Below are 17,385 nucleotides of genomic sequence, written 5' to 3'. Positions count from 1 at the left end.
CCACTGCTGATTGTTGGAAAAACCCATCTGATTCACTAATGTCCTTTAGGGAAGGAAACTGCCATTCCTACTTGGTCTGGCCTACAGGTGACTCCAGATCCACATTGTGGTTCAGTCTTGGATTAGATTTCCTACAGTATGGAAACAGGCCAACAAGTCTATACTGACCCTCCAAACAGTGGCCCACCTGGACCCATTTCCCTCTGACTAATGCACCTAACACTATGGGCATTTAGCATGGCCAACTCACCTAAACTGCACATGTTTGGAGTGTGGGAAGAAATGGGAGCACCCAGAGGAAACCCACGCAGACACGGGTAGAATGTGCAAACTCCACACAGACATACGCCCTAGGCTGGAATTGAACTCAAAGACCTCGTGCTGTGAGGCATCAATGTGTCACTGCACCACCCTTCTTTAGAGATGGCAATAAATGCTAGCCTAGACAGCAACACACTCACCCCATGAACGAATCTAAAAAAAAATTCTTAGTGCCCCATTTAGCATCCTCCCCCAGATCCAAAGCAATGTGATTGACTCTTAATCCACATCTGAAAAGCCTCACAAGCCACCCAATCCAAGGGCAGGTAGGGATGGTGATAAGTACCAGCCTCACTAGCAACACTCACATCCCATGGGAAAAATGAAGGAAACAACTAATCAGTTGAAGTGCTCCAAATGTTAGTAGTTACATGCATGATCTGTTTGTGGTTGACTTACATAATTTAAAGAATCTGGCATTATGAATTGCCAATAATAGCTAGTACATTTGTCCTCTGTAGATTTAATTAGAGCAGACTTAGTGAGATACAGAAGGTACAAAGAAAACAGGCACAAATCTAAAAATATAAACAGAAATCTCTTTAAATAGATAATGGAAAAGTGCCCTCATGGCTCCAGTGGCAATCTTTGGTCAGAATCCCAATTCTGGGTGAAAATGCTCTGTAATTTTGGGTACCTGCATTTGTGAGCTCTAACATTATTGTCAGGGCACAGTGCAGTCCCTGAGAACTCTGAATAAATAAGCAAGTATGAAGAACAAACATCAATTTTAGCAACAGTCAAGACAATTCCCTTTTAGGATATCTGGTTGGCATCGTCTAGTATCTCTCTGTGACTCAATAATCTGCATTTAAAATGGATTTTATTTCAAACACAGTGGTGGACATTGTATATATGGACATCAGCAAGGCATTAGTGAGGTTTTGCATGGTAAACTGCTTAGCAAGGTTAAACTAAATAGAATCCAGGAAGAGCTAGTCATTTGGATGCAAAATTGGCTTGAAGGTAAGAGACAGAGGGTGGGTGGTGGAGGGTTGCTTTTCAGACTGGAGGCCTGTGACCAGCGGTGTACCGCAGGGATCAGCGCTGGGTCCACTGCTTTTTCTCTTATGTAAATGATTTAATGTGAATATTGGAGGAACTGTGAGTAAAGTTGCAGGTGACAAAATTGGTAGAATAGTGGACAATGAAGAAGGCTATTTCAGAGTACAATGGGACCTTGATCAGGTGGGCCGAGGAGTGGCAGCTAAAGGTTAATTTAGATAAATGCGAGGTTTTGCATTTTGGTAAGGCAAAGCAAGGCAGGACTTACACACTTAATGGTACAGACCTGAAGAGTGTTTCCATACAAAGAGACCTTGGAGTGCAGGTTAGTACTTCCTTGAAGGTAGAATCATTGGTAGACAGGATAGTAAAGAAGGCCTTTGATACACTTGCTTTTATTGGTTAATGCATTAAGTATAGGATTTGGGAGGTCATGTTCACCTGTACAGGACATTGGTTAGGCCACTTTTGGAAAACTGCGTTCATTCTGGTCTCCCTGCTATAAGAAAGATATTGCTAAACTCAAAAGAGTGCAGAAAAGATTCACAAGAATATTGCCAGTGTTGGAGGGTTTGAGCTATAGGGACAGGCTGAATAGGTTGGAGCTGTTTTCCCTGGAGCATTGGATGCTGAGGGGTAACTTTATAGAAGTTTATAGAATCATGAGAGGCATGGATAGGATAAATAGACAATGTCTTTTTCCAGGGTAGGACAGCCCAAAACTAGAGGGCATAGGTTTAAGGTGAGAGGGAAAAGATCTAATAGGGACCGAAGGGGCAACCTTTTCACACAGAGGGTGGTGCGTTCATGGAATGAGCTGCCAGAAGAATTGGTAGAAGCTGTTACAATTATAAGATTTAAAGGCATCTGGATGGGTATATAAATAGAGTGATAGCATGATATGGTTTAGAGTGATGGGGCCAAGTGCTGGCAAATGGAACGAGATTAATTTAGGATATCTGGTTGGCATGGACAAGTTGGACTATAGGTTCTGTTTCCATGTTGTGTAATTCTCTGACAAACAACATATTAAGAAACAAATTGCTAATTTTATCATAATTTCTTGTATTAGGATTTACTCAGATATGTCAACATTTACCTTTTAATCCTAAAAACAGTGGAAAAAAAAGAAAGCAAAGTTTAATTTGGCAATTAATTTTTCTGTGTTTGTATTCTTTTGGGATTCTTGCCGACATGACTGCACATTGGAAAATCACTCCCTGTGCCAACAACCTTTTAACATGCAGGAGAACTTCCCTGCATCCCATTCTCAACTGGAATAGGTCCCACTATAATCTGTAGACTCTTTTGTTACAAAAGGGAAAGAAAAATGATTGCAATCCAAGGGAACATAGATTATAAGAAGTGACTAAAAGCCCGAGCAGAGGTGGCTTTTAAGAATGGCATTCAAAGGAAATGCAGAAGCTGGATTTAGAGAATCCATTAATGGCAAGTTGAAAATAGATATGGATTCTTGCACGTTCTTAATGAACTGTACCTGTACTTTCTAACTTAGCTTTTAATAGTATTTTCTAAATACTCCTTCTAATTAGATTGACAATAAATCATAAGAGAAACAAAATCTGATTGCTCTTGATTGACTTTGTAAATATATATTGATGAACTTGCACAACCAGAAAAATTCTTCACTTTATAAGTGAAATTAGTTTCTTGGAAGCAGAACAACCAGGAAAATCTATGCAGCTAATGGTACCTGTCAGCACTTGGAATGTCTTGGAATTCAGTGAAAGTACAGGAGGCTATTTGGCCTATCCGATCTGTGCCAGTTGATGAGAAGCAACCTAACATTATGCTCTGGTCTGTAATAGCTCTTCAAGTCAATGTTTAAGGACTTTTTAAAAATGGAGAGAGTTTCTACCTCTACCTTTAGACAGTGTGCGCCAGGTCCTGACCAGCTGCTGGGTAAATAAAAACATTTCTTCATTCCCCCTTATTTCCAGTGATCAGATACTTAAAATCTCTCCTTTTTCAAAACGATCATCTAACTGTATCAAGTGTTTCCTTTCTGGCCCTTTCCCAAGGTACTGAACTCCTTTTGATACACTTGGCAAGATGGCAACGTGGCCATTGACCTGAGCCCTATCCACTTGTCAAAAGCGGGGAATGTACTCAGATAAAATCCAATACTTTACTTTGCAATTCAAAATTCCAATACCAGCAGGTGGACAAGGTGTATCCCTGAGACAGGAGTATGTGATCATGCCGTATTCAAACAAACAGACAAGGAACAAGAGTAGGCCACTCAGCCCATTGAGTTTGCTCTCCCATTCAATAAACTGGTGGTTGATCAGATTTTAACCTCGATTCTATACTCCTGCATGCCCAACAATCAGTCAACCCCTAACTGCATTTAACTGAGGCGGAAGCCTGGAAGACCCCACACCTTAGTTTCCTGATCTAAGTTGGTCTGTAACTAGTCTACACTTTGATGCTCTCCAAGGTAACAGTAAGATTGACCTGTGGGACCAGGAGGAGCAGGAACCCTTTTCTCGAATATCCTCCTATCCCTTGCTTTCATTCTAATTTGGATGTCTTCTACACTCACTGCAACCCTATGTATCTGGCTCCCTCCCTGATTTTCTACTTTAGATATCTATTTCTTGCATTTCCGAAATTAGGTGTTTCCTTAACGTCTTTTATGTCTTCATTGCTTCTCTTTATTACTTTGAGATGTTTAAACTATTGGTGTGTCCCTTCAGAGGAGCAGAAATAGATCAGTCAGCATTTCAAGTGGGTCTTGCCATTCACTTAGAATAAAGTAAGAACCAGCAGCTGAACAGCACACAGGGCATCCCGAAATACTTCACAACTAGAGACGTACTTGTACAGTGCCATAATGCCAGCAACTAGCTCACTGCTCAATCTTCAACCATTAAGGCAATACAATGAATATTTACACTAGCAGTTTTCAAGACGCTTTACATTCTCAGAACATTGTGGTGAATCTGTCATGTACAGACTCTAAGATCAATACATCCTTCCTGCAGTGTGGTGTCAAAACTGTATTATTGAAACATCACTTCCACACTCTAACCTCCTTGAAATAAAGGCCAACATTCCTTTTCTATTACAGACCGGCTTCTAGTGATTCTCATTCATTGACGACATCTAAACCTCTTTCCTTTAGTCGTGTTACTCATTCCTCACCACGAGAAAAATATTGCAATTTGTTTTTTTAATGGAGGATAATCTCCACCTATCAGACTCTTACTCCATCACTCAGTCAGTTTATTCCTTTATCACTTCCTGCTCCCAGCTACACAATTTTCAGTGTCTCCTTATTTAATTCCATCTGCAAACCTGGATAAACAATTGGACATTCCTTAATTGAAATAATTGACAAGATGAAAGGGTCTTTGAAAAACACCAACTCCTCCATCTTTTCAATCAGGATTTGTTGCCTTTATCCTCATGGTGGTCCATACTTCCCATCATTTGCCAACCCGTGTCACAAGGCTATCTTCAGCTCTGTGCAGCTTCCCTTATGCCAATTATCTCTTTTACAGAACTTTCTAAAGACCTCCTGACTGTCCATTTAGACAATCCCCTATGCACCATGTCAGTGAGCTGCAAATGTTAAACTGAGTAAGCTCAATGCAACTAACATTCAAAAAATCTACGCTGACACCATTTGTCATATCATCCTTGATCACTCCCCAGTGACAGAATCCTGCACAGTTATTAGTTGTTATTAAACTGATAAAGCTCCGGAATTGGTTTGCACTTCCTTTGCAATTTAATAATCTAGAGGTACAATTTGTCTTTCTTTGTATCAAACAGTAAGATATGGGGAGAAAGTGGGAACAACCTACAGAGTTAGATGGTCAGTCATGATCATGATGAATGGCACAGAGGCTCAAAAGGCTGAATGGCCTACTCCTGGTCCTCATTTTCTACATGTGCTCAGCTTTTCATTGTGCCTTTTATGTTTCCATTCTTCCAAAGGACCAGACCCAAAACGATCCTTCTTCCGTTCTCCATCCATGTACTTATTGTGTGCCTCCAATATATTCGGGGTGATTTTAAACGCTGCCTGCCCAGAAGAAACCATGTAGGGGTAGAGGTGGAGAAGGGCAGACCGAATTGCTAATGGGAGCCAGGCTTCCTGCAGCAATCCCTGCCACATTCTCATCCATGCAGCCACTTCCCCATCTCAAGGACCGTCCATTTGTTTCCTGGCCAAAGTCTGTTGGTTTCTGACAGGATCCCAATCAAAACTATGCACCCAAGATACAAATTAACATCTCCCAAAGATCAAGCTGCTGCTGTCTCTACTCTCTCAGACTCACTCTCCAAACTAATTTCTGCACTTTTCAGTTTCTATTGTGGAGTTTTATTGGAGATAATTTTAACTCAATGACTATCAGAAATAAAACTGACAATGAGAAGTTGGAACCTGAGGGTTAATTTCACAATCGGTGTAGAGCCAGGATCAGAGAGAGTGCAGGTATAACATTTTTATTCTGTTTTCCATCTCTCAGCCCCCGGGAGAGCTCAGAAAAGAACTTTATTTTCAATAATAAATCAGATATTATATGCAGCAGACAGTGTGCTAGAAGCCAGATAAATAAGATAAAGTTCAAGTTGAGAGAAATATCATGGAAGATCAGGAAATGTCAGCCATGTTTCAATGAAGTCTTTCCAAAAGCTGGTGACTAATTCTCGAGTCAGACATTTTTCACTCAGAAAACGACAGCATACGCAGAGGTGAGTAAACTGTGTATCATGAAGAAACCCATGGGATAGGTTCAGCAGCTGCCCCGGCCAGGCAACATCTAGCTGAGAACCCACAAGGAAGTGAAAAGGGGAAATGGGGAATATTTCTGGTTAACATATTGAAAAGGAGTTGAAGAAATACAGGAGCTCTACTTGACAACCAAAACGCCAGCAAAGTTATCCTGATATTTCAAAATAGAGTGAGACATGAATTTTGAAGCAGACATGAAGCAGGACTGTGTGTAGTGGAGCAAATATTCAAGAGCATTTATGAATTCTGTCAATTTTCATCCATAAAGAGCACAGAGCACAAAAGAAGCAGTCAGCAGGAATTTAAAAGAAAAATATTAGAAACCATAAAACATTCTGTGAATCCTTGCTGAGAAACTACTAGATAAGAAATAGTTGTCTGAAAAAAAATCATAATTTTTAGAACATAATTAATAATGAGGCTAGGTACTTTTCTGTGAATAACAGCATTGCTAGCCTACTCAACTGGCTTGAGTGTGCTAATTAGGCAAATACAATACAGGATTTTGGTACTGCTGTATTATAATCTCTTTTCTGTGATATTAAAGGCTAAATAAATGTCTTTACTGCATTCTATCACCTCTTTAATTTTTTTTTATTCCTCTTCTTTGCTGACACAACTAACACACACATACACACTCTGCACTGATTAAACTTCTACTTCCAAGACTGCTACCAAAGGAATATAAAGTTCAAACCAAAGCTTCCTCTGAATATCTATGGATTGGCAATAGAGTCATAGAAACGTACAGCACAGAAACAGACCCTTCGGTCCAACCCGTCCATGCCGACCAGATATCCCAACCCAATCTAGTCCCACCTGCCAGCACCCGGACCATATCCCTCCAAACCCTTCCTATTCATATACCCATCCAAATGCCTCTCAAATGTTGCAATTGTACCAGCCTCCACCACATCCTCTGGCAGCCCATTCCATACACGTACCACCTTCTGCGTGAAACAGTTGCTCCTTATGTCTCTTTTATATCCTTCCCTTCTCACCCTAAACCTATGCCCTCTAGTTCTGGACTCCCCTACACAGAGAAAAGACTTTGTCTATTTGTCTTAACAATGCCCCTCATAATTTTATAAACTTCTAGTAAAGTCACCTTTCAGCCTCCAACACTCCAGGGAAAACAGCCCCAGCCTATTCAACCTCTCCCTATACTCAACTCCTCCAATCCTGGCAACATCCTTGTAAATCTTTTATGAACCCTTTCACGTTTCACAATATCTCTCCGATAGGAAGGAGACCAGAATTGTGCACAATATTCCAACAGTGGCCCAACCAATGTCCTGTACAGCTGCAGCATGACCTCCCAACTCCTGTACTCAATACTCTGACCAATAAAGGAAAGCATACCAAACACCTTCTTCACTATCCTATTTACCTGCAACTCCACCGCAAAGAGCTGTGAACCTGCACTCCAAGGTCTATTTGTTCAGCAACACTCCCTAGAACCTTACCATTAAGTGTATAAGTCCTGCTAAGAAAATATAGACTTGCCATTATAATCTACATCCCAATGTATTAAATAGAAATAAAGAGATTGGACTCCAATGGCAACCACATTGGTTTAGTATCATCCAGGGATTGAACTAGCCATATGACTCAGTACCAAACACATTTAACCAGATACAAGTACCTTTCTCTCATACTAAAAACAGGCAACTGTATCTCCTGCTTGAGCTCCACTTAGCTGTGCTAAAGTACAGCATCTTCAAATCACCATCACACTCATATGACACCATCTCTACAATAATCAACTCTGACGAAATTACCTAATCAGAGCTCACAATATCATGTACAATTCAGTTCAACTCAAATGTCATGTTAGAAAGAACAAAGAAATACTTGATTATGTCAGTACTTGGAATTTTGAGAATTTGTAGCATCATACCCCATTGTTTTCCTGTGGGATCTTCATTTGTATATTCCCCATTGGATCCTTGAGGCAGCTTTTGTCCGTTCCTTCCTGTGCTTGAATCATCTGCAAACAAAACAAGCAAGAACACTATTAGGAAATATGGAATGGGAGACTGATGTGCCAAACATGATATAACAGGTACAAAGTTCAATTCACAGAGCACCTCCAGGCGATGAAAATGTTTTATTTTACCATTCTGATTCTAATTCAAAATATAAATCTCCAGAGTTAAGCCACAAAAATTGTTTATTTTGCGAGGCCTGGACAAGAAACCAAGTATGGGATAGTGAGGACAGGATTAATGAAAACAGCCGTGGTTAGGTGACACCAAACTTTAAATTTATAGGTTTGTCACCTTTAATGAAGAAAATAAGGCAGGAAAAGGGAGTACAATTGAAAAAAAAACAACTCAAGGGTGAAAGGGTGACACAGAAACATAATTACATGAAAGAGAAAGATAGGGATGGAGAGAAACAAATTTAAATAAAGCTCAGAACAAAGAAACGGGAGAAGGGCCATTCAGCCCCTTGAGCCAATTCCACCATTTAATGAGATAACGGTGATCTGTGGTCTAACTCCAACTCCTTTCGCCCATACCCCATAATACCTTTGCTTTCAAAATTGTTTCCATCTCAGATTTAAAAGCATCAACTAACCGAGCATCAAAAGCTGTTTGTGGAAGAGAGTTGCAAACAATTACTACACGTTGCATGCTGAGTGCTTCCTAACATCTTTCTTATACTGTCTAGCCCAAATTTTCAGCCTAATATGTTTAGACAGGGGAGTGAAATATCATTGTTCACTCGGAATTCATATTGATGCCATTTGGCAATACAGTTGCCAAATCCAGTCTGAAAAAATGGCCACATTATGAATACTTTGCTTAGCTCTTAGCACCCTCATATATTTAGCTCTCAGCAAGGAACGTTCATCCAATCACAGAGGTGAGAGAAACCTTGAATTAACCTTTTTCTTCATTTCAGTTTTTTCATTGCCTGTATGTTCGCTTGCAAAAGATTAAGGTCCAAAGTGGAAAATCGTTTTTTGATATTGATACCATATTTGAGGCTTTAAGTCTTTTTTTTAAAGATCGTTTCAAAGTCTCCGCTTATGGTATTAGGATCATTTCAAACACTCGCCAAACTAACAAATGGCTCATTGGTTCTGTACATAGTGGATACATGTATGCTGCCTATGTTCAGAATTTTCTGTTTTTATGTCAGATTTACAGAATCTGCAGGATTTTATTTGCATAAAATTCTAATTTGTCATCCTCTCTTTTAGCCCACCACATTTACCAAAAGATGCAGAGTTGACCTGCAAGGATAGAATTCTGCAAAGGTTGCTCGGTAAGGAAAATCACAGCCTAAATAAATGGTTGACATCTTTCTTGGCCTGAGAAAGAGACTGTTCCCCTGAACAAGCATGATATCAGAAACTCAATCAAACCTGCATCCCACTGCTCAAGAAATTATATCCTCATCACTTAAAAAAATAAATAAATTTAGCAAATTGTTTCAGCAGCATTAAACATCAAAGCTTGGCACATCATTGCAGCCAGTAATTAATTTCCAATCTTTCCTGTCTCATGCATAGTTCTACCAAAGATGTTGCTTACTATGACTGAAGGTTAATACAGCATTTCATGACTACTCCACTTCCTCTTGTAGAGCTACAAAGAAAGCTGGAGATATTACTTCGACGAAACAAAAATACACTTGTTAAATCTGGATTTATAAATTTGCCCAGAACTAAATTTTCAAACTTCCTCCAACAACACAGCCACATTATTGTGGGTCTGGAGTGACATGTAGGCCAGATTGAGGAAGAGAATCTGCCATCCTCACCCGAAGGACATTAGCAAGTTAGATTGGTTTCTACAATTATCAATAGTTGGCCTGGGGAGGGGGTGTTGCATGGGGAAAAAATCGATATCGAAGTTAGTGGAGAAGGTAGGAGTGCAGATTAGTGATGAGGCTGATTGTTACTGGAAAATAAGAAAAGGAATGGATAGAACATGTCAAAGTCATAACGCGTAATGGTGCAGCAGTAGAGAAATGTGATAATCGAACAAACGTAAAAGCTTCGTATCTGCATGCGCAAAGCATTCGGAATAAAATCAATGAGTTAACAGCGCAAATAGTGAAGAAAGGTACAATTTGGGATGATCACAGAGACATCATTGCATTGAGACCAGAACTAGGAATTAAATTTACAAAGATACTCAGTGTTTCAGAAGGATAGGCAGGAAGGAAAAGGAGGTGGTGCAGCTGTGTTTCTAAAAGGATAGGTTCAACGTTGTAGTGAGAAATTACAAAGGGGCTGGTGATCAAGATGTAGAATTAGTCTGGGTAGAAATAAAAAAATAGCAAGGGAAAGAAGTCCCTAGTGGGAGTAGTTCCACCGCAGGCACAGCATAAACCAGAATATACTGGGACCTAGTGAAAAAGGTGTGGCAATTATCAGTTTAAGGATTTTAATACGCACATAGGCTGGATTAATTAAATTGGTCACAAAGTCTAGAGGGAGAATTCATTGAATGTGTTAGGAGAGAGATAGTTTCTTGGAGCAATATGTTGTGGAACCAACTAGGGGGCAGGCTATTGGTATTGTGTGATGAGTTGGGATTAAAGAGTTCTTCAAAGATGTAACAGGCAAACTGGATAGTGGGGGTCTCATAGATGTAGTATATCTGGAGTTCTAGAATATATTTGATAAGGTGCCACACAAAGGGTTAATACATAAGCTAGGACACATTGGGTCGGGGTAATTTATTAGAATCATACAGGGCAGAAGAGGTCCTCTAGCCCATCGAGTCTGCATCAACCCATGAGAAACACCCAGATTTCAACCTAAACCCATCTACCAGTACTTGCTTCATTGCCTTGCATGGGATGATGTACCATGTGCTCATCCAGGAATTTTATAAAGGCAACAGGTTTCTACCACCCTCTCAGGCAGCACATTTCAGACCATCACCATTCTCTGGATATAGGTTTTCCCTCACTTTCCCTCTAAACCTCCTGCTCCTCACCTTGAGTCCATGTCCCCTTGTGACTGACATTTCAAAGGGAAATAGTTGCTCCTTATCCACTCTGACCATGCCTCTGATTTTGTACACCTCAGTCTAATCGCTCCTCAGTCTTCTCTGCTCCAAAAAAAACAGCCCAACTTTTCCTCATAACTTAAATTTTCCATGCCAAGGTGAATCTCCTCTGCACCCTGTCCAGTGCAATCACATCTGCGGAATTCACTACTGCAGGGAGTGGTGGATACTGGAGTATTAAGTAAATTTGAGGGGGTAAAGACAGATTTTTATATTAGTAAATGGGTTGAAAGGTTATGGGGAGTGGGCAGAAAAGTAAAGGTAAGGCTGAGATGAGATCAGCCATGATGCATTAAATAGCAGAGCAAGCCACAGGGGCTGAATTTCATTTTTTCTGTCCCTAGCTATTATGAGCTTATTATGTTAGCTTTTTATTTCAGATTTATATTGAATGCACTATGGACCACAGAATTTGAATTCATGGCCCCATAACATTAGACTGTTTCTGGCTTAGTAGACCAGTGACATTACCACTACAACATCACTTCCTTTTCACTAAAACTGAATCTATGGAATTCACTCCTAAATAGCATGGAGGGTCGACCCACTGCAGGTGGATTGTAGCAATTCAAGAATGTAGCTCACCTGCACCTTTTCAAGCGCAACTAGGGACGGGCAATAAATGTTGGCCAGCCAGCGACACCCACATCCCACAAGTGAAAAATAAATAATTAGGATTTACTGAAAATTGAACAACCCAGCCAGTTTAGAGATACATTTTTGTTGTCACATATTGCATGCATGCCATTTTGTCACCTGTTTAGATCTTTTGCACCCATGTCCCACTGTTTCAGCATCTCCTTGAAAGTGGAGATGCAGATGGATAGGATAGTGAAGATGGTGTTTGGTATGCTTTCCTTTATTGGTCAGAGTACTGAGTACAGGAGTTGGGAAGTCATGTTGCGGATGTACAGGACATTGGTTAGGCCACTGTTGGAATATTGCGTGCAATTCTGGTCACCTTCCTATCGGAGAGGTGTTGTGAAACTTGAAAGGGTTCAGAAAAGATTTACAAGGATGTTACCAGGGTTGGAGGATTTGAGCTACAGGGAGAGGTTAAACAGGCTGGGGCTGTTTTCCCTGGAGTGTCGAAGGCTGAGGGGTGGCCTTATAGAGGTTTACAAAATTATGAGGGGCATGGATAGGATAAATAAAGTCTTTTCCCTGGGGTCAGGGAGTCCAGAACTAGAAGGCATAGGTTTAGGGTGAGAGGGGAAAGATATAAAAGAGACCTAAGGGGCAACTTTTCCACAGAGGGTGGTACGTGCATGGAATGAACTGCCAGAGGAAGTGGTGGAGGCTGGTACAATTGCAACAACACTGGGCAGCATGGTGGCACAGTGGTTAGCACTGCTGCCTCACAGCGTCAGGAACCCGGGTTCAATTTCCATCTCAGGCAAACGTGTGAAGTTTGCACATTCTTCCCGTATCTGTGTGTGGGTTTCCTCCCACAATCCAAAGTTGTGCGGGTTAGGTGAATTGGCCGTGCTAAAGGGTCTGTGGTGTTCAGGAATGTGCAGCTTAGGTGCATTAGTCAGAAGGAAATGTAGAGTAATAGGGGAATGGATCTTGGTGGGTTACTCTTCGGTGTGGACTGGCTGGGCCGAAGGGCCTGTTTCCACACTGTAGGGATTCTATGAATCTATGACCCTTCTTCAGTACTGCTAGCTTCAAGGTATCAGGCAGGACTCAGATGACATTCTCACTTCTGAGGAAGAAGTTTTAAGTTCAGTCCCCACCCATTCCAAAAAGACTTGAGCATAAAATTCCAAGTCGTGTCTACTAGGCAGAGAATACGGCACTTACAAATGCTACTTTAAATCAAAGTCCTGTGTGTTCTCAAAAGATTTCATTTCAGCACTATCTCAAAGAAAAGCCAGAGAGTATTCTGACCAATATTTATCTCTCAACCAACACCATTGATAAATAATATGAAAAACAGACAGTGCGGGGAAACTCAGCAGAATCTGTGGGCGAGTGGCCCTTCTTCAGACCAATGAAAACAGAGTATTTTCTGCTCATTGCTATCAAGGGACAAACTGGTAAAGATTACAACTGCAACTGTGCAAGAATCAGAGACAGTAAGGACTGCATGTACTGGAAGTCCTGCTCCTCAGATGCTGCCTGGCCTGCTGTGCTTTTCCAGCACCACTCTAATGTAGATGCTGGAAGTCTGAGTCAATAGATGTGAAGCTGGTAGAACACAGCATCCGAGGTAAAGAAAAGTCAACGTTTTGAGGTGAAACCCTTCGTCAGGACTTCATTACATTAGGATATTCTGAGTCTGTGAAGGGTACTGTATAATAGCAAACCTTCCTTAAAAATGGTGAGAAAACAACTTTGAATTTTTAAAAGTGCAATACTCTCACAATTTCCAATTTGTCAGTTCCAATTCACGTTGCAAGTCCACAACACTCAAAAACGCTCAGTTTCAAACGATGACAGTCACCTATTCCAGCTTTCCCCCAGCCGTGTTTGTATTTTCACACAACAATGGGAATGATTTCACTGAAAAAAAACAACTTTTTTTGGTGCCGAAATCCTTTCTAAAAACAAAAGGACGTTTTTACGAACACGGGGAAGCACCAAACTGCTCGCCTGATGTTTCATTCGTCATCATCTCCCAGCTCTGGACAAACGGCTCGAATTTTCAACACAATTTGATTTGCAGCCAAAGCTTTGATGTGCACTGAATTGCTGTAGCCGCTTTGATCTTCGATAGATCCCAACTTTTTTTTCGCGCGGCAAATCGCCTACAGAGACCAACCCCCCAAAACCTATCCCATCCCCCGACCTCTAAAAGAAACCTGTCCAGACTTTTGATGGTGTAGACACCCAGAATGAGATTCAGGATGGACAAAGACAGATTATTCTTTGACAATTTATGCAGAGCTCTTCAAAAGCATATGAGCCAATTATTGAGGCTATTACTACTTAATTTAATTAGACATGACATGAATTTGATACCAATTAAAAATGTTATTTAATAACTGAAAATGACCCATATCAAGACAGAGAGCCAGAAACTTTCTTTTAATATTTTAACGCAAGACCAGTCTCTGCTTTGACTCTGCTAGGCCTGACGTGAACCCTTTGAAGTCCAGAGGCCTTCTAAGCCCCATTTCACAGATGATCCAGCTTTGCATAAATAAACACGTCGACCTTTGAACTCTAACTGGAGACCTGAGCCCACTTCAAAGTGATGGATGAAACGATCAACATGCATCATTACAGCAACTCCTGCTTGATAAGTGAAGGGCGTTGAGTAAAGGAGGGGAGGGGGGAATTAAAATGGAAAAAACACTGAAATTAGGGGAACACAACTTAATGCAATCAAGTCAGGCTTGAACAATCAGACGAGGAGGCATTGTGTTGTTAATAACAACAACTGAATCAGCTTATGGAAGACATCAAACTCGATGCTGAATTAGCTTTGACAGGTATGGACAAGGAAAACCCATCAAAGAAAAAGCTAGATTTAGTCACCATGCAGTTCACACAACATAGTGTGCTTGATTGCCTCTACTCTTAAAGAGAAAAAAAACAGTTTAGCAAATAAATCAGGTAGAAACATACGCCAACAAATCAGGTACACATTCAGTATAAAGAGAATGCTGGAGAAACTTAGCAGGACAGGCAGCATCTGTGGAGAGAGAAGCAGAGTTAGTGCTTCCAGTCCAATGACTTTGAACTGTCATATTGAACTTCAGTCTTTAACTCCGACTACAGATGCTGCCTGTCCTGCTAATTTCCTCCAGCACTTTCTGCTTTTTACTTCAGATCTCCAGCATCTTCTGTATTTGGCTAGTTTTGGACAAGTTTTTGTATTAACAGATCAAATGGCATCAATAAAAACTTACGACAGTCACATGATTAAAAATGCGCTTGGAACAATGATACATCTATCCTGGTGTCCACCTTCTGTTTGTTTGCAAGTCACAGAACAACAGCTACACTGTATGATTTTGACAAGGCTGAAGATCAGGAAGCTTTACTTCGGGTGAATCGCTCTCATAAATCCCAAACTAAGGCAGCAAAGTTGAGAATTGTCCTTTGCTCTGTTGATTCATTATATTGTGATATTTATCATGAAAAAGACTTTTCAGCACATCCTACTCCACAAATCTAGAAAGATGCTCCAGCGTCCACAATAAATGATTCCAGTGATATTAAATTCGCGTTATTTATATGCACCTCCTTTCATTAGTGAAACTTCCCCCAGTTTTCCAACAAATCCAAGTTCCTCCAACCCTGGTTTTTCTCATATCCCTTCTTTCCTTCAACCAACTCATGGAAACCATGCCTTTAGCTGCTGAGGCCTGAAGTATTGGAACTCCCCCTCTGTGACTCACTGCCTCTCCAGTATTCTGGGCTTATTCGAGAGCCTTCGACAAATTGATCTTGGTCAAACAATGATGGAAATCAAATGAACTTCATCACCACATTGCGGTTGTACGTTGAGAACATTTCATTGACCCCATACTCCTCTGAATTCGTAAACATCATATGTTTCAAGGAGGAATAGAACATAGAACATAGAAAAATACAGCGCAGTACAGGCCCTTCGGCCCTCGATGTTGCGCCAACCAAAGTCTACCTAACCTACACTAGCCCAATAACCTCCATATGCTTATCCAATGCCCGCTTAAATGACCATAAAGAGGGAGAGTTCACCACTGCTACTGGCAGGGCATTCCATGAACTCACAACCCGCTGAGTAAAGAATCTACCCCTAACATCTGTCCTATACCTACCACCCCTTAATTTAAAGCTGTGTCCCCTAGTAACAGCTGACTCCATTAACAGAAAAAGGTTCTCAGTGTCTACCCTATCTAAACCCCTAATCATCTTGTACATCTCTATCAAATCTCCCCTAAACCTTTTTTTCTCCAATGAGAACAGCCCGAAGTGCCTCAGCCTTTCCTCATACGATCTTCCTACCATGCCAGGCAACATCCTGGTAAACCTCCTCTGCACTCGTTCCAATGCCTCCACATCCTTCCTATAGTATGGCGACCAAAACTGCACACAATACTCCAGATGAGGCCGCACCAGAGTCTTATACAACTACAACATGACCTCAGGACTCTGGAACTAAATTCCTCTACCAATAAAGCCCAGTACACCATATGCCTTCTTCACAGCACTATTTACCTGGGTGGCAACTTTCAGAGATCTGTGTACATGGACACCAAGATCCCTCTGCTCATCCACACTACCAAGTAGCCTACCATTAGCCCAGTAATCCATCTTCTTGTTACTCCTACCAAAGTGAATGACTTCACACTTAGCTACATTGAACTCCATTTGCCACCTTTCTGCCCAGCTCTGCAACTTATCTATATCCCGCTGTAACCTGCCACATCCTTCTTCGCTGTCCACAACTCCACCGACTTTCGTGTCATCCGCAAACTTGCTCACCCAGCTTTCAAGCCCCTCCTCTAGATCATTTATAAAGATGACAAACAGCAATGGTCCCAAAACAGACCTTTGTGGAACACCGCTAGTAACTGCACTCCAAGATGAACCTATTCCATCAACTACTACCCTCTGTCTCCTTCCAGCCAGCCAATTCCTAATCCAAACCTCTAATGCACCCTCAATGCCATACCTCCGTAGTTTTTGCATTAGCCTACCATGGGGTACCTTATCGAACGCCTTGCTAAAATCCATATACACCACATCTACTGCTTTACCCTCATCCACCTCCTTAGTCACCTTCTCAAAGAACTCAATAAGGTTTGTGAGGCATGACCTGCCCTTCACAAAACCATGCTGACTATCCTTGATCACATTATTCCTATCCAGATGTTCATAAATCCTATCCCTTACAATTCTCTCTAAGACTTTGCCCACAACAGAAGTGAGACTCACCGGCCTATAGTTACTCGGGCTATCCCTACTCCACTTCTTGAACAAGGGGACCACATTCGCTATCCTCCAGTCTTCTGGCACTATTCCCGTTGACAATGCCGACTTAAAAATCAAGGCCAATGGCTCTGCTATCTCCTCCCTAGCTTCCCAGAGGATCCTAGGATAAATGCCATCAGGCCCAGGGGACTTATCTATTTTCATCCTTTCCAGTATTCTCCAGACCTCTTCCCTACATACCTCAAAGCAATCCATTGTAATTAATTGTGACTCAATATTCACATCAGCAATAGTGTCCTGTTCCTGAGTGAATACTGACGAAAAGTATTGATTTAGTGTCTCTCCAATCTCCTCCGCCTCCACGCACAACTTCCCACTACTATCTTT

General features: G+C 41.2%; 1 protein-coding gene across 4 annotated transcripts in view; it reads right to left on the bottom strand.

Moving 5' to 3' along the window:
* LOC132827677 (fibroblast growth factor receptor-like 1) overlaps window positions 1–17,385 on the bottom strand; it is a 304,917-nt gene that overhangs the window by 38,356 nt on the left and 249,176 nt on the right. For all 4 annotated transcript variants that reach the window (XM_060844604.1, XM_060844365.1, XM_060844443.1 and 1 more), the window contains exon 4: window positions 7,995–8,084. In XM_060844604.1, the coding sequence (XP_060700587.1) occupies window positions 7,995–8,084 (90 nt within the window). The remainder of the gene's footprint in view (window positions 1–7,994; window positions 8,085–17,385) is intronic.

This window comes from Hemiscyllium ocellatum, chromosome 1 (assembly GCF_020745735.1).
Source record: "Hemiscyllium ocellatum isolate sHemOce1 chromosome 1, sHemOce1.pat.X.cur, whole genome shotgun sequence".
NCBI lineage: Eukaryota > Metazoa > Chordata > Chondrichthyes > Orectolobiformes > Hemiscylliidae > Hemiscyllium > Hemiscyllium ocellatum.
Note: the sequence above shows the minus strand (reverse complement) of the source record. Positions and strands in the feature narration are given on the sequence as shown.